General features: G+C 42.6%; 1 protein-coding gene across 1 annotated transcript; it reads right to left on the bottom strand.

The window, feature by feature from the left end:
- Nucleotides 1–317: 317 nt before the first annotated feature.
- Nucleotides 318–6,179, bottom strand: PHLDA1 (pleckstrin homology like domain family A member 1). Its single transcript, XM_061639709.1, has 2 exons — nt 5,354–6,179; nt 318–4,090 (listed from the first exon to the last, which is right to left on the bottom strand). The coding sequence occupies exon 1, from the start codon at nt 5,833–5,835 to the stop codon at nt 5,371–5,373; it is 465 nt and encodes a 154-aa protein (XP_061495693.1). The 5' UTR covers nt 5,836–6,179; the 3' UTR covers nt 318–4,090; nt 5,354–5,370.
- Nucleotides 6,180–17,989: the final 11,810 nt, after the last annotated feature.

The raw sequence follows: 17,989 nt of genomic DNA, 5'->3' as shown, positions 1-17,989 counted from the left end.
ATGTGAACAGAGCATTATTGACACAACCTGCATTCAAGTAATTCTTCTAAATAGCCCTTCTTGGAAAGATCCACTGTAATTATTAGTATTTTGTCATCTGACCTCTCTTTTAGGAAGCACTACAGAAAACCATGGATAGCTACTCTTAAAAAACAAAGCTACCGTCTATGTCAAGACCTCAAAATGAGTGAATCAATGAAAGGAACTTCCATGGATATGAATGAGATTTACAGCCACCTGTTGAAGATTAAGTTCAGAAAAATGGTTTCAGTGTCTCTCTGGAAGATTTAATGTATTCACACCATGCTGACAAAACATTTCAATGGATACTTCTTTATTTGAAATGGAATGCATATTGAAAAATAAATCACATCTCTCAGAAATCATTTGAATCATATTTACACACATTTGTTTGATAACACTTGTTTCAGCTCATAATGTGCCAGAAAACACTTGGTATATCACTGCAGCTAATTTGCAAAAGCCAGTATTTGGAAACCATGAACTAAAAAAGAAATGAGGGGTTACTTCCAGAATGTAGCAGAAAAATACCATAAGGGTGATTTCCTTTCTTCTGAAAACTAAGAACAGCATCTTCCTTGTACTACTGAGAAGCAAATGAACAAAATAAAGTCCAGCTTGCATGTCATGGAAAGGTTTACCGTGACTACAGAGACTGTTCGTGCTTCACTCCTCCCCTGCTGTCACCAAACAAACCATGACTCCTGGCTTAGTCCAAACCAGTGGTTGTGATTTGTTCTGCTCAAACAAACCACAACTAGTAAGCCAAGAAGAAAATATTATTTCATGTAGAGGTTTGTTTGGAATGAAAGAAACCATGAGCCCCACTTCTGCTTTTGTTAGGGGCAGAGCAAAGTAGGAGTGATCTCTGCATTCACAGGTTTACCATGACATACAAATGCAGTCTACCTATTGTTTTTCACCATTATTTTGCAACACCGATGTAAAACTGCTTTTCACTAGGACATTATGCAGAAGCATGTTGGTAACAGAGCAACTGTATCCACCTCCATTTGTGGGGCCTATACACCATGGTAAGCATCACATAGAGGGGGGAGGGAAAGCCCCAAAATCACATGTGCAAAACCATCCATTATTACTAAGTTACTATACCCTGAATTTCCTTGGTGAATTCTGTCCTTTTGTCAGGAAACTTGTCAGATATATATGGCATCAATCATATGAAAGAGAATGAAATCAATGAATTAAATTCACTGCTTTTAGCTTAAAAAGTAATCATAGCCAGAATTAACCGGGGACACTTCCTCATAATCATTACTTGATCTCTCAGTGTTATTTATGCCCATGTTCCTTTACAGCGAGGATCTGAAATAGTTGCATTGCTTATGAACCTCAAATGGGATTTGTAGCCACATCCAAGGCAAACATATACTTGAAGGTAAATCCACCAGATTTAATGAAATGTGCTTCCTAATAAATGCAGTTCAGGATCGAAACTTAAATGTGTTGCTCTGTCATAGTCTCAGTCTAGGAATGACCTTGATTTTAATACTTAGAATATACTACAAAGACATTTCTTAGGCTCAGAGACCCAGCAGAATCTAAGTGATTCCTGTGGAGATTTATACTAAGTCTTAAAAGTAATACAAAACAAAGCAACCCTAAAGAAGTCTAGATGAAGAAGGAAAAAGCCACAGCCTTATTGATCATATAAGTAAAATATTATCAGTACAAATGAATGAACTCAGGCTGGCACTGAAATTTATCCTTTAGATAGATCTACCCAACAGAAGACTATAAACAGTGAAAATGTTTATTCCTAATATCAGAGGATAAACATGATTCTCTCACATTGGCCATAGTTTTCCTACAAATTGTTTAGAGGTGACTGCAAAGTGTTCTGTTGTATTGTGAAAAGCAGCAGCTGATATGACCAAAGACTTTTGCCGCTATTTTTTTAAAAACACAGTGTATTGTGCAGTTATGACAATATGAGCCAACCTCAAGAAATTCAGTATGAAATTTAATTTTTTGGTCCAGGATCCTCAACCGAGGATATTAAACAGCAGGAGTAGGAAGATAGACGGGAAAATGGATGTTCTCATTGATTTGGTCAGAAAAAGGAAAACTGGCAAAGCTCATCATGTAAGTCCTGTTTCTGAATCCACTAGTGTCTTTGGGTAAATTTATTTTACAAACATTTAATCACCATTTTGATAAATGTTGGGGAAGGAAGCCAAGAACACTATCAACAGACTGTTACACGTGAAGGGCAGATGCACTGAAATCAAGAGACTTAAGCCCATTGAATTTAATAGGTCTACTCAGAGTATGGCTAACATTGGCTATCACCCAAAGTCTCAGCAAGAAGATCATTCATAGCTTGTTAGGATTAGGATACATTAGGGCTGCATTCAGATACTTAATATTTTAAGGTGCGCTATGCTGTATTAATCTGAGATAAATGGGGCAGAATTTTGCAGAATTAGACTAAATTGGAAGTAGTAAAAGAAAGCCCAAGGTATCCTTCAGAACAGTGTTGGCTTCAGGTTTTGGGGAGCCCTTGGGCATGGCGCACACAGACTCCCACCCTGAATGGCTCCACCAGTTGTTGCTGCAATGTGTTCACTTGCCAAATCTTATATTTGCCTGGAGTGCTTGCATGCTCAGGTAAACAGGTAGTAACAGCAAAGAGGAGGAGAGCAGGGTTGGGGACTCAAAGGGATGGCAGAGGGACTCATGCAAAGGTATGAGTATCAACAGGTGCCCAACGGTGCCTATTCCTGATGCTGGCCCTGCTTCAAAACAGAACAGTTGGACTGAAGATAACAATACGCTTGCAAAGCTCAATATCTTCTCTTATCCAGTTAACAACATTAGACTCCTTATAACTGAAAGAACCAATTCATCGCTTTTTTAAAAAACACAGTTATTAGAAACCTTACTTGTGCCATATTAAGACTGTAAAAACAACAAACAACAAAAGCAGAATGTTTCTTATTAAGTTAAAAATGAGTGTCGCTCCCTGGCTAAAACATCCTGGGTTCTTAGAGGCTATGGAAGGGGGCCATGGAAAATGTTGCACTGAGGCTCATCCAGGAAACTCAATTATAGGAATTATGGGTAAATTACTCAGTTAAACACTAAGAGGTTTACTGGATGGGATGATTTTAGTGTGGCATTTGAAGACGTTTCAGACTGACATGAGCAGAATCAAGTAACAACTCTGAGAAACATTACAGGCAGGGTCCCAAATTCAGACAAAGTGCAATAAACAGTTCTCGGCATGGTTGTACTATCTGAATGCCACACAAAAAAAGAAGATAACATGACTGTATTTTTAAATCTATTATCCTTGATAATCTATCAAGTCAGATTTCCTTTGCCTGTTCATGAAACAGGAACACACACAAGTGGCATACCCAAATGAATGTACTGTTGAATACAAAATATAATACTCTCCAAATGAATGTATAATAAAAATTAAAACAATCTAGATATCAAGTTCCAAGCCATTGATTTCCTTGAAGAGGAGGCCCTTCTTATGAATTAGCATTTGAAACAAATTCTTATTTGGGGGCAAATTACACACTTTTGTTTCAGAACAGTTTCTCACTTATGGTAATGGAAAAATGATGTAAAAAGTGATGTTGGGGAAAAACTAGTTGGAAAGGCCATATTTTGGGAAATCTCTTCAGTTCTCCAACATCCTCTTCTTTCTTACTCCAATGTAGCCAATGCAAGTATGCTCTGTGTGCCATTTCTTTCTAAATGGCCTAACATTCAGAAATATCTTGCAAACAAGCTTGAAAAACCTCCACCAATAAATTAACATAAAACATAAAATAGATTAGAATAAAAATGGCAGCAACAATATTATGTCCTTTGACACCCAGCAGGCCAAATCATCATTTCAAAAGTTCATAAGTAGTAGTCAAAACTACAAGAGTTGAAATGCTTCCCCAGTGATCATGGACTGTCTCAAAAGTAGGAAGACTCCAGGAGCAGAATTGATGCTCTCCCTTGCATTTGTACTCCCTTTGTTTGCCAAGGTTGTGATCAACAGAGAGGGTCCTCCTTGCTTCCAGAAGCATCTCTTGGATTCAATCTATAACATAGGATAATGATCTGAATTAACCTAGTAGCATTCTGCTTTTATCAATTACACACACATTGGCTACTTGCTTTAAATCCAAGAATGATAGTAAGAACAGGGTCTCTTGCAGTGTCCTTGCAGGTGGCAGCAACCAAAAACGCTATTTTTGCAGCAGTTTCACAGCTAAACTTCAACTCCAGTGAGATACTAACTTCCACCCCACAACCAATTCACAGGTTTCTTTTACATTTAATACACAAATGGTCTCTAACTGTCCTCAGTCTAATGCTTGAAAGGTCAACCATAACATGTGAACTGGATGATTTGCAGATATAGCCAGTAATTATTTTTTGTGGTCGCTACAGCACAGTAATTATGGGGCCAAAATCAACAGATTGACTTTGGAGACCAGTGTTCAAATTCCCACTTAGTCATGAAGCTCACTGGGTGACTGTCACTACCAGTCAGCTTAACCTACCTCACAGGGTTGTTGTGGGGATAAAATGGAGGGGGGAGATCCATGTATGCCACTTTGAGCTTCTTGGAGGAAAGGTGGGATATAAATGAAATAATAAATAAATAAAACAAATAAATACTCTTCACCTTAACTTTGGAGAGCGGGGATTTCTTACTCTGCCTCAGCACCCAAGTGTCTTGGGTCACCCTTGATTTAGTTACACAAAAACCCATCACCATCTCACAACACAGCACACCATGAGCAGCACCCAGAGAGCTCTGGGCTCATAGAATTTATTTATTCATTCGTTCGTTCGTTCATTCAATTGATATCCCGCCCTTCCTCCAAGTAGGAGCAAGCAAGACAAACCACATGCTACAGTGGAACAATAAAAATGGGTCCGATTAAGAGCTTTACATGTTACTCCTAATTACATAGAATTTCTGTGTATGAGAACGCATGAAAGTCCTCAAGCGACCCTCTCTCCCCCCCATGTATACACAGGGCAAACGGAACACAAACACGTGTGAAACAGACTAAATAGGCTGCTGTATATAAAGGCGCATTCTTCAGGAAAGCAAATAGTTTGCAAGCCAACACTTGACTTTTTGTTTGGTAAAATGAAAAAGGTGGGGTGACCAGTGGGCTAAGCGCAACGGTGTGGCAACGGTTATGGAAACTATGAGCAGGGGTCTGGAAGCCATCTAGGAAGGGGAAGCGTAGGGGAGATGAGAGAATCAGGTCCCAGCTTAAAGCTGCGACTGCCTCGCTGCCTCGCGCAGGCACAGGAATCGAGGGTGGGCGACGTCGGTACCTACCTGCACGCGGGGCCCGACTAGGCGGAGTTGGAGGCGCTCCGCAGGCGGGGCCCGTGCTGCTGGACGAGGTGCTGCTGCTTCTGCCGGGTGGACTTGACGGCCAGGATGGCCTGGCGGTTCTTGTACTGCACCAGCTGCAGCGTGATCTCGGCGTTCCAGCCTTGCTCCTGCGGACACCGAAAGTCGATCTCCTTGCCCTCGGCCATCACCACCGTGAAATACACGTACTTGCCTTTCCGCTCCACACAGTCCACCGTCTTCATGGTGGCGAAGGGCAACTCCTTGATCTTGGCGGCGGGCGCCGCCGCCGCCGTCCCCACACCCGTGGGCGCCGCCACCGGCTCCTGCTGTTGCTTGGGCGGGATAAGCAGCAGCCCTTCTTCAGTGAGGATGCAGCGCTTCTTCTTCCACAGCTGCAGCAAGCCGTCGCTGCGCTTCTCCAGCACGCCCTCCTTCACGGGCTTGCCACCGCCCTCCAGCATCCTCCCGACGCCGCTAAGAAAGTTCCCGCACGACGGAGGAGGAAACTGCGCCCGCGCGGGAGGCTTCAAGCCCGGCGGGCGGGATCCCGGGGGCGCTGCTTGAAGGCTTTCTCCGCCTCCTCCAACGACGACCGCTTCGGCTGTGGTGCTGCTACCCGCGCACCCGCTCGGCGTTTTCCACAACCACTGAAGGAAACTGCTAGGCTCCCGCTGCTTTTGAACGCGTTTTCCCACCCCGAAGTGACACCCAGTTGGGTGGGTGAGTTGGTGGGTGAGAGCGGCCGAAGCGAGCGGTGCTCGCTGAAAGAGGCTGGCCGAGGAAAGCCCCGCGCTCTCGCTCACACCCTCGCCTCAGGGACTGCGCTCCTCGCCTGTCTGCTTCCTCCTCTCGGGCCAGAGGCCTGTGGCGTTTCAGTCGAAGCACAACGGCGCCAAAGAACAAAGCGCTTCTCCAGTGCTGGCCACGTTCGCTCCTCAAACTCAAAACGAGTCCGCCCCGCTATGGGCTGGAGCGAGAGCACTTTTTAAATGACACTGACAGGCAGGCTGGAGCCTGGGCGCCCCCTCTGGAATGTGCCACCCACCGAGGCTGAAGCAGCGCGGGAAAGCCAGCCCCCCAAATACCTCCTTGCCCTCCCAACTTCTTCTGTCGGAAGAAGACAGTTATACTTAGGAGGAGCTGATGTCACAAAACATGTCTTCGTTTTTAAGGTGCCACAAGATTTTTATTTTTAATGCTGCAACAGCCTAACTCCAGCTACTCCTCCGCAATGCGATCGTTATTTTGGATTAAGGGCGGTACACACAGTACGGAAAATGGTTGCCTGATACATGTGCGGATGTGAAGACCTCTCATGGGGTTCAAAGAACAGAAATAAGCAGTTTGAAGGCTGAACATGTATTAGCAGCCACTGTAGAACTCACCTTCACCTCTGATGCTCCAGCATTTCTTTTTGCATTTTCTTGTAACACAACTATGTATCCTACACTGACTAGTGATAGCCTACACCACGTGTCTCCAGCCCTGTTTTTTAATGATATTTGGAAGTCTAAAAAACACATTTCATATGGGGGAAAGGGAATGCTCAGAACCACCTTCCTAAAATCAAGTGACAGATCTACACAGGGGCGTAGTAGTCCATGGTCTCTGGGGTCTTAGACCCATTACTTTTTTGGGAGCCAGGTCCCAGCAAGGTCCCTATGTCTCCAGCAGCCTATGAGCCAATCAGTGTGAAAGGGGAGTGTGTTGGCTACGGAAAGAGTCTTCTAACTTGCTTCCTTGTCCTTTCCTGCTGATTGGAGCCAAGGAGTTCTTATTAGTTTCTACTTTAAAAGGCCAAGATGTGGAGAGTGAGAATTCTGTAACTGCAGAAAAAGAGACAGTGAATGCTAATGGTAGCATCCCATGTACATCATCAAGCAGATTGTAGCAGTAGGAGATAAATATGCAGACACTGAATTTAGTAATTCAGGTAATATCTCTTGACAGTGAGAAAGGACAGTCAAATAGTGACAGTGATAGAGAAGCAGAAAGCAATATTTAAGCCTGGCCACATTATTCTATAATCTTAGAAGTTTGTATAAACGTAGAAGGGGGCGTGGCTGCGACTATTATGAAGGGACCCTGCACTTCTGAATTTGCCACTATACTACTGGATCTACACCTTCCCAAATAAAACATATAACAAAGCAGGTAACACACACACACAACAGAAGTCCAAAGCCCTCAATTTAAAACAAAACAAAAATTAGGAGGGCTTGACAGGTAGCAAGGAGTGAGTGTGGCTAAAGGCACTGTGGCGCCCATAGTCACAGTGGGGACCCAAGGCATGCATTAACATATTGTTGAGGGTATTATATGTGACATTCAGTCTGATCCCAACCCCAGTATATCACACTGCCTTCAATGAGGATTACTCCTGTATATGTCTAGGGCTGCAACCACCCTGGACTTTGGTACAGGATTTAGAGGGCAATCCTAACCATGTCTGTTCAGAAGTCCTATTGAATTCAATGAGGCTTCATTTTAGGATTGCAGCCCTAGTTTTTGTTACCAGACAATAGGCACACAGCTCCAGGTTTTAAGTATCTGAAGCTTAATCACCCTTTGCCAAAAGAAAAATGAGCAAGAAGCTGTTCCCATTTCTACCGTGTTAAGAAGTAGCTTGGATTTTAGAGCACTAAATTAAATTCTACAGGACTCCCCTTAATACCGTCTCATTTGGTACACTTGGGAATAATTAGATTCAGACTATATCTATACCCTCCTTTAAAATCAAGCACTACAACCAGGTTCAGCACCAGGCATGACTGGACCCTTGGGCACCAGCCTGTCCCAGGCCCACAGCACAGTAAGGCCAAACACCCCCACCCAATACAAGCAGCACAGGGCTTAAATAAGCCTGCCTGCCCTGTCGCATCAGCATGCACATGCCACAGTCTGTGCAGGTGCATGCCATCATCCAAAATAGTGGCAGGGGTGTCAACCCCTTAGGGATGCCCCTGCCGCTATCTTGGGTGATGGCAGACATGCATGCACAGTATGCAGGGCTGAGGGGCTGATGTGGCAGGTCGGTGCGGCAGGCTTATTTAAGCCCTGTGCCACCTGTTTCAGGGGGCTCCTGGGAGCTTCCGCTTTGTGATCCACGGCAGTGTCAGGTCACTGAGTCCCACAACCAGACGCTGCTGCAGATCACCAAGAGGGAGCTTCACCCAACCTGAGGGGTCCCTCAAGGTCGCATGGGCCCTCAGCAATGGCCCAGCCTGACTACAACTCACCCTTCTTGGGTTGGAGGCTTCTAGCATTAGCATACAAGACACCTATGCACAGCATCTCTCTCTCTAAATGGCTCTGGCATGTGTATTTTGCATTCAGTGGGTGTGCATAGGAAGGAGGATTTTTCCCATTGCAGTCCCAAACCGTGTAAAATGAGGAACCTGGGGCCCTTCGGATGTTGTAGTAAGTAGACCAGACTTCATCAGCTCCAACCAGCACAGCCAATGGTCAAGGACAATGGGAGCTGTAGTCCAACATCTGCCGGGCCATATGTTCCCCATCACTACTATACTATAAAAGTTGTAAACGTGACCCATACGAAAATAGTTGAACATCTTCCCTTGTGCCACTGCTGCAAATCCAATTTGCAGTCACACACTAAAGGTACATTTCACTTAATTACAAATTATCATGCAGTTTGCTCCTTAGGTTCAGCAGAGAACAAGGATGAAGGCATTAGGTCAAAGCCCTCACAGAAGAGATAGGTTTTCAGAAGGGATTTCAAGGCAAAGATAGCTGGAAGAAAGTGCAGAGTTGTTTAAGGAGAAATGAGACTTTTGAGTGGCTGCACTGAAAAAGATAATCAAACAGTGTTATAAAAAGGTAGGGATATAGGCAGGTGAAGATCCTGGCAGACTTTGGGAGACAAAGTGAGCAGAGGGCACTTCTAGACTTGCTTATTGAGCATTTGTCCATTTGTTTGCAGGGAGGTGAGGCAATGTTGTGCAAAATGTTATCCCACACTTCCCAGTGTATTTTCCCATTCCCTTATCACAAGAAGTTTGCTCTTTTGCAGATGCATGTTGTTGTGCAAGCCTTCCCAATCAACTATAATTGTGTAACCTGCATTTGCCAGTATGTGACTGAATCTCAGTGGAAAATAGTGTCAAGTGCCCAGAGTCTGTGATTAGACAGGAAGCTACCATAAGGTACTTAATAGATGTCACATGTTCTAAAGCAATGGCCTTTCAGATGTTGTTGAACTGCCATCAGCCTCAGCCAGCATGGCTACTGGTCAGGGATTATGGGAGTTGCCCTGAATAATGACAGAATGAGTTGTTTTGGCAGGAGAATCTGGAAAAGACATGAAGAGCTGGCATTCAGAGCCAGTTGAAGTAGTCAAGGCAGGATACTTCTCAAATCAGTTTCAGAGGAAGGACCACATTTTTGCTAGTTCGTACATAGTGATAGACTAACAATAAGAAAACCAGAGAAGAAAGAATCAAAGACAGAACCAGCACTTTTGCACCTGATTATCTTCTGGTAACAATGATGTGACTAGAGCAGCTGAGACTCAAAGCACAACATCCTGTGCACAATTCATGTTTCTTGAAGCCTTCTTATAAATACCTTTGCTAAAATAGCTGTAAGATATATGTGGAAGGAAACCATAGCACAATCCTTGTTAGTGATAGAAGAGAAGTTGTTTTATAATGCCTTCTTAAAAATATACCAGACAATTTCCAAATTACATTAACTAAATGCATGTATCAAATCCCTCTGCAGGCCATTTTGAGTACTTTCCTGAGAGCCCACATTGTTTGTAAGCACAGGAAAGCTTTTTAGTTAAAGTTGTAAAACCTGCATATCACATAGCTCGTCCCTTCCTTCCATTCCTCACATCTCCATCTCTCAGCTTTTCAGTCCACATAGCACAGTTAACTCTTTTCTTTCCTCACCCTGTGCTTACTGTTTTGTCCATCTTATTATATCTTATTTCTACTATTTATCACCAAGGTCAGCAGCAACATGTAGCTGGATGCAAGCTCCAGCATGCAAGGATGAGCATTCTGCCATTTCAAGCTTCATTTTTTTGAGGGCTTCTACATGTTCACACAAATTTGTCAGAAAAGGCTGCCAATATTTATTTAGAATTCCTCTGGGCAGGTTATAATGTGCAGGGCTGATATAATAAATTCATCCTTTCTGTATTAGAAAACTGCAGTGCTCTAGCTAGCCTGGCAGTCCTAAATAAATGTCTTAACATTCATACAAGCAGAATTGGTAGAAATATTTCATACAATTTAAAAAGCCAACATGAGCACAGCATAGACTTCTCAAGAATCTCTTTATGCTCCATTATTATGAAAGGAATTAAGTTATGTTTAGGCGCATGGATACGTCATAATTTGTATTTGTGGCTGGATAAGACACTTTACTATATTAGCATATTTGAACAGCAAAGTTTTACCAGCTTTGTCTACACCTTTGTATCAGATGCTTTACAAATACAAGCAGCAATCATAGGCAATTTGGTGATGGCACACAGATGCCCTCTAGTGTCAAGCTCAACTCTGTGTATATTCATTCTCTGCAGAGAAATGTGGCAAACTAAAGCCATTACTTGAACTGCTTTGTTGTTGTTATGCACCTTCAAGTCGACTACAACTTATGGCGACCCTATGAATCAGCGACCTCCAACAGCATCTGTCGTGAACTACCCTGTTCAGATCTTGTAAGTTCAGGTCTGTGGCTACCTTTATGGAATCAATCCATCTCGTTTGGCCTTCCTCTTTTTCTACTCTCTTCTGCTTTTCCCAGCATTGTCTTTTCTAGTGAATCATGTGTTCTCATCATGCGTCCAAAGGATGATAACCTCAGTTTCATCATTTTAGCTTCTAATGATAGTAGCCGTTTAATTTGTTCTAACACACAATTGTCTTTTTCACAGTCCATGGTATCTGCAAAGCTCTCCTCCAACACATTTCAAATTATTTGAACTGCTTAGCCTACTTTTAACTACCCTCCCCCCCAAAAAAAAACCCTTCTGTATTGAATGTACATATATAAACCAGGCATTGAATGAAGTGGGGTTTGGCCCATAAAAACTTACATCAGAATTTGGTCTTCAAAGTGGCATAATGTTTAGCTCAGCCTTTCCCAACCAGTGTGCCTCCAGATGTTGTTGGACCACAACTCCCATCAGCCTCAATCAGCATTGCCAATGGTCAGGAAAGAAGGGAATTGTGGTCCAACAACATCTGGAGGCACACTGGTTGGGAAAGGCTGGTTTAGCTGATTACTGCAACAGTCGCTTCTCTGAAACCTAAACATATTATCAGAGAGCCCCACAATCCTCCAAGATCTCCTGCTTCAGTTCGTAGTGGCATGAAAAGCATTATCTCACTTGCACTTTCCATTTCACTTGTCAGATGTCCAAAGCTGGTCTCATTCTTAGTAGTTAAACAAGAGATTTATTTAAATTTATATCCTGCCCTTCCTCCTAGGAGCCCAGGGGATGCGGGAAACATTAGAACTGAATTGGAAAGCTACTTTTTCAGTTTGAGATGTTTTTAGTGAATTGAACTGAAGCTGTGCCTACAGACTGTTGCATTGGACCTGACTGCCCCCCCCCCCGCAGTAGCCAGTTGAAAGTGATTCAGCTTTTGAAAAAATGGCTTAGAGGTTTTATTAAGGTGTATATAAATGCTGTGAAATAAATAAGAGAGTCAGGTTCTCAGCTGATAGTTGAGGGTGTGGTACAGGAAGGTACCTCCCACTCTCCCCTGAATGACAAAAATAATATTTCTAAGAAAGCTGCAGTGGTTTCTTCCACTGCCTTTACTTTGACACAGGTAAATCTATTCTCTAATAAGACAGCCAGAACTCATCTAAACAGTGAAATTCCAGCCTTTGAATAAGCAATGTTTCTTTCTCAATGCATACCACTGAGTAGTCTTTGGGAAAAAATATTCAAAAGCTTATGTTCATTCTCCACACACACTCTTTTCCCAATGAAGGGCAATCTATACATTGGGCTTTTTGAATGGATTTGTCTGCTTTAAATAGATCCATTCCTGCACCCACTTATGAACTGTTCTTCTGTTGCATTTGTTCTGGAAGCATAAGGACTGGTCCCTGAATTCTTGTACCAAGAGTAGCCTTAATGATGAAGAGACAAAACATCTTTATTGTGAGGGATTAAAAATACTTTAAAATTGTTTTTCCCACTTCTCCTGTGCAAGTCAGCATGAAAAGACATTTGTTCCTTCAGTGGTCAAATATGACTTGCTGTTCTGACAACTGTGTAATTATTAGTGAGGGAAAAAATTGCCATGAACCAAAGATCTCCTTGCACGCAATCAAAGAATCCTGTTTTAAGGCCTGGGGCTCCTATTCATTTTCTTCTTCTGACTGCAGTTCCTCAAGCTACATCAGATGCCATGCGAAAGGTTGTCCCAACTTTCAGAAGAATCTATTTGGGTGGCACTGGAATTGTAATAGGAAGTGGGCCATCAAAATTCCTGGGGCATTCACCAAAACTCTGCATGCCCCTTTGGATCACAGTCAACGTATTTTGTATCATTGCATTAATTTCAGCATCACTGTTATAATTGTCACTTTTCAAAACCACCCACCATACAGGTTGCTACACTTACTACCCACCTTAAAACTATGTTCATCTTTACATTTACCACATAAAATACTTTCCAGTTGGCAAAGACTTATAACCTTTATTTGGAATGGGGGAAAGTATCTCAGGAAAATTTTGACAATATTATATAGGGAATAGCTTTCCCATACATAACAAAATATTATGAAGCAACAATATGAGCATGTTTTAAAAGGTTCGGTTTGAGCCCATTAGGGTGGTACGTTTCTAACATTTCAACAGAACTTACTGCAGCACTCACCACTGTGTCATATGAGGAAATAAAGCTAAAAATTTACTGAGGCAACCTCCAATTATGGTATGATAATGGTCAGGGATCTTTAAGGACAACATTTTTTAATTCTTAGTGGAACTAATGCAGACGCCATCTGCAATTTCAGTGTTTACAAATAAAACATATAGCTAACAGTCTAGAGCAGTGATGAGGAATCTGTGGTCCTCCATGTGTTGTTGGACTACAGTTTCCATCATCCCTGACCATTGGCCATGTTAGCTAGGTCTAGGGTATATTAGATCATACTAGGAACATCTAGGGGGCTACTCTAGTCTATCAAAATATGGTCGTCTACAACAAAGAATAGACTTTGAAAGTTTAATGTCTAAAGGGAAAAGCTGAAAGCTACTACATAAACTGTATAGTATTATGAGCATTGACACTTCCAACAATGTATACCAAAGCAGATGGGATCTCTTTTGCTGTTAAAACACTATCAAGACTGAGTCAAATATACACAGAATCAGATTCAAATTTACACATAGCAAATACAGTAGATGCTGGATTAATAAGTGCTATGACGCTTTAAATGCCACTATGCTCCATATATTTTGGTCTTGTCCTAAAATATGGTTACTATGGATGACCCTTATAAAGATGAAAACTATAACGTATTATGAGTTGCTAGTCAACCCTTTAGCAGTTCTGTTTATTTAAAATACCTGATGATATGGAAATGATCATTAATATTTTAACAGCTATGTATATGACAAAAAACCTGAAACTTCCACGCTGATGAAATGGACTTTGAGGGAACTGGAAAATACTGTAAAATATAGTCCAGAAGTAGCCAATTTATTGGAAAATGGAGCACATTAGTCATATAGACTGCCTTCAAGTCAATCCCGACTTATGGCTACCCTATGAATAGGGTGTTCATGGTAAGTGGTATTCAGAGGAGTTTTCCCATTGCCTCCCTCTGAGGCTAGTCCTCCCCAGCTGGCTAGGGCCTGCTCAGCTTGCCACAGCTGCACAAGCCAGCCCCTTCCTTGTCCGCAACTGCCAGTTGTGTGGCAACTGGGCTCCTTGGGACTATGCAGCTTGCCCACGGCTGCACAGATGGCAGAGCATGTAACCCCTGAGCCACTCACTGTGGAGGTGATCTTTAGCTGGCCCTTGACACCCAGGAGACACGAGCGGGGATTTGAGCTCACAGACTCTGGACTCCCAGCCAGGCTCTCCTCCCCACTGTGTGATGTGAAAACCAAATAATCATCCATATATATTAACATTATACTTCCCCCCCTTAAGTTACTTATGCTCTTTTATATATCAGTGTAAATTGTATATTAGATCATACTAATTATGATCTATTTTGAAATTCAGTTGTATTATGTGAATCAAAAGAAAAATAGAAAAATAGAAACAATTCGCTAATAGGCAAAAAACCGCTTGCGGTTTAAGAATGCACCTACAGCCAACAGATATTTCTATCAAACTTTAAAAAGCAGGGAAATTGGGCAGCTATAGTTGACTACACCAAGGGAGCAGACCTGACCTCTCTGAGATATTGTACCGCCCTACAAATTTGTCAAAATGCAAACACAATTTGGGTTGGTCTTTCACAGTCCAATCCACTTGCTGTGTAGCTTGCAAGAATTTGGTAACATGCCTCTGAGCATATGGTGAGTGGTGGCAATGCCTGCCATCTCCAAAGATGGAGAATTATACTTTTGTATGTTTGTTGGTGTTCTTACTTTGCTTCTTTTCTGTGTTACTGTTTCTACAGAGAATCTAACCTAGAAAATTATATTTCTCATTATTCATCCTAGAAATCTGTCAAATTTATTTTTATTGATTTCAAAGCCTTTTTTCTTGGTCGATGACATATGATGGTGAAGATAGCCTCCCCCCCAAAAAAACTGGAGGTTATGTTCTATTTAGGGCCAAAGGGAGATGATGGGAGAGAAGAGGGGAGGTTTGATCATTTGCATACTTAATGAGTTCAATGGGATTTAAAAATGTAAATGCACTGCCTTCAAGTCGATTCCATCTTATGGCGACCCTATGAATAGGATTTTCATGAGGCTGAGTGGCAGTGACTGGCCCCAGGTCACCCAGCGAGTTTCATGGCTGTGTGGGGATTCCAAACTTGGTCTCCCAGGTTGTAGTCCAATACTATGCTTGAAAATGAAATGGACTGCCTTCAAGTCAATTCTGACTTATGGTGACCCTGTGAATAGAGTTTTCATGGTAAGCTGTATTCAGAGGTGGTTTAACATTGCCTTCCTGTGAGGTTGAGAAGAAGTGACTCGCCCAAGGTCACCCAGTGAGCCCCATGGCTGTGTGGGGATTTGAACCCTGGTCTCCCACCTCCTAGTCCTAGGATAGGTAAAACTGACCAGGGGGAAGAAGGGGGAAGGAGGGAATTGGAAGGAGGGAATTTGAAGGAGGAAGAGGGGGAAGGGAGGGGTGAAAGAAGGGAGAGGGACGGGGCAAGAGGGAGAAGATAGGAGAGAGGAGGGCAGGTTTGATTATTTGCATGCTTTTTGCGTTTGGTGGGATTTACTCCTGTGCAATCATGCTTTGGATAGGTGAAACTGACTGGGGGAGGGGTGGGGGAGAGGAAGAGGGCAGGGAGAGGAGGAGAGGACATTGCGTGGGTGGGCACTGGGCAGAGGGGAAGCCCCTTTCCTTTCCAAAAGGAAAACATTGTGAACAGTATTTCTTTTTCAGGGTCCCCTCCCTTTTTATTCTACAGCAGGCACATGTAGCCTCTCACCCAAATTTAAACCAAAGCTGTCCCTGGCTACATCCACACCAGACTGCTATTTCACTTTAGGCAGTCATGGCTTCCCCCAAATCCTGGGAAGTGTAGTTAGTGAAGGGTGCTGAGACTTGGTAGATGCCCTGTTCCACTCACAGAGCTTCAATCAGAGCGGCTGACTGTAAAACCACTCTGGCCACTGGAGCTCTGTCAGGGGAATAGGAGTTTCCTCTCGGCCCCCTTCACAAACTCCACTTCCCAGAATTCTCTGGGGAAATCCATGACTGTCTTACATGAAAACAAAGTCTGGCGTAGGTGTGGCCCCGATTAGGCAAACCCAGAAGCTGGGAGTCTGGCTTTTAGAACACTGGCAGTTGGTTCTTATTGAGCATGTCCTACATTATCATTGAGTTCAAGCCAAAATTTCTTAATTAAATATCAGCCAGGCATTGTTTTTACTTTTAAACTGCAGAAGAAGGTCAGAGTATAGGGCAAGGTCAGTAATAGGATTACAGGTACTCAGTGAACATGGCTGATTTTTAATGAATTTCAACAGATTATGAGAACTCTGACAGAAAAGCAGTCCAACAGGGGTCTGGTTTTTCTCTCTCTTTTTACTCTTTGAACTCTTGATTCTCTGTTTTGTGTATCACCATGAAAATTTAGAGGGTTGTTAAGCAAGTGTTTCTGAGTTCAGGACGATAAATTTTGTAAGATTTTCTTTTGGAATGAGCTTATCGGAAGGATCACAATGGCATAGGGGGTATTTTCAATTTAACATTGTGGAATGCAAAAAATCCATGCTGACTATAGTATACAGCCACTCTTAAAAACTACATCTCTCTGGGGTTGGGGCCGAGTAATTTTGACTTTGACATACTACTTCAAGAAAAAGACCTGAACAAATGGTAAAAGCTGGGAGTATCTCTCAATCTGAGGTTATCATACTTTGGACACATAATGAGAAGACATGATTTACTAGAAAAGACAATAATGCTGGGAAAAACAGAAGGGAGTGGAAAAAGAGGAAGACCAAACAAGAGATGGATTGATTCCATAACCCTGAACTTACAAGATCTGAACAGGGTGGTTAACAACAGATGCTATTGGAGGTCACCGATTCACAGGGTTGCCATGTAACCGGCTTCAAGGCACATAAAATCTCTGTCTTGTGGACTTTCCATAGGCATCTGGTTGGCCACTGTGAGAAAAGGATGCTGGATTAGATGGGCCACTGGACTGATCCAGTAGGCTCTTCTGTTCTTACTCTGACTAGACTTTTCATTACTTTGGGTTTGATGGTTTACTTAACTCTTATCCACATGTTAAAAAGTTATATAACGCAAGTAGTGAAGGGCAAAGCAAATGGCATACCTAAGTCAGTCACTAGTTTGACAAACAACCAGCTAAACTCAAAACTGGCCATGTCAAGTTTATCCTTTTACCCAGACTTAGTACTGGCTGTCTGAGACCCACTGGAGATGTAGCTGAATTGAGGATAGTCCTTCCACCTATCTAAAAGTAAAGGCAGCACTAAACACTTTTAAGGAGCCACTGAAGACCCTTAACATCTGTTCAATATATCAAAGTGTAACACCCTAATCTTATAGCCTTATTCGAACGAATCAGGGATGGGGAACCTATTGTTGAACTACTACTCCCATCATTCCTAACCACTGACCATGCTGGCTGGGGTTTAATGGGATTCTAACAATATCTGGATGGCCAGAGGACCCCCAGTCCTGCTTTCAGGGGACAAAATTTATTTGGATCAAGTTATAATATCAGAATCTTTATGAAAGTATCTAGCCAGAAAAATGCTTCAATTGTGACGCGAAAGTCCACTGAAATAATTTATGCAAGCCTATTGAAATGAACTGGTGCAGGAGTACAACCCTGGAGGAATCTCAATTATTTATTAAATTTATATCTTGCCCTTCCTCCCAGAAGGAGCCCAGGGTGGCATCACAATGGTGTTTGTGAGAATAACCCTGATGAGATTGC

Source organism: Rhineura floridana, chromosome 8, assembly GCF_030035675.1.
Source record: "Rhineura floridana isolate rRhiFlo1 chromosome 8, rRhiFlo1.hap2, whole genome shotgun sequence".
Classification (NCBI taxonomy): Eukaryota; Metazoa; Chordata; class Lepidosauria; order Squamata; family Rhineuridae; genus Rhineura; species Rhineura floridana.
The sequence above is the reverse complement of the archived record's forward strand: the minus strand, read 5'-3'. Positions and strand labels throughout refer to the sequence as shown.

What these genes read in the sequence shown, in the direction of transcription:
- PHLDA1 (XM_061639709.1), bottom strand. Translation starts at nt 5,835, where the DNA reads ATGCTGGAGGGCGGTGGCAAGCCCGTGAAGGAGGGCGTGCTGGAGAAG.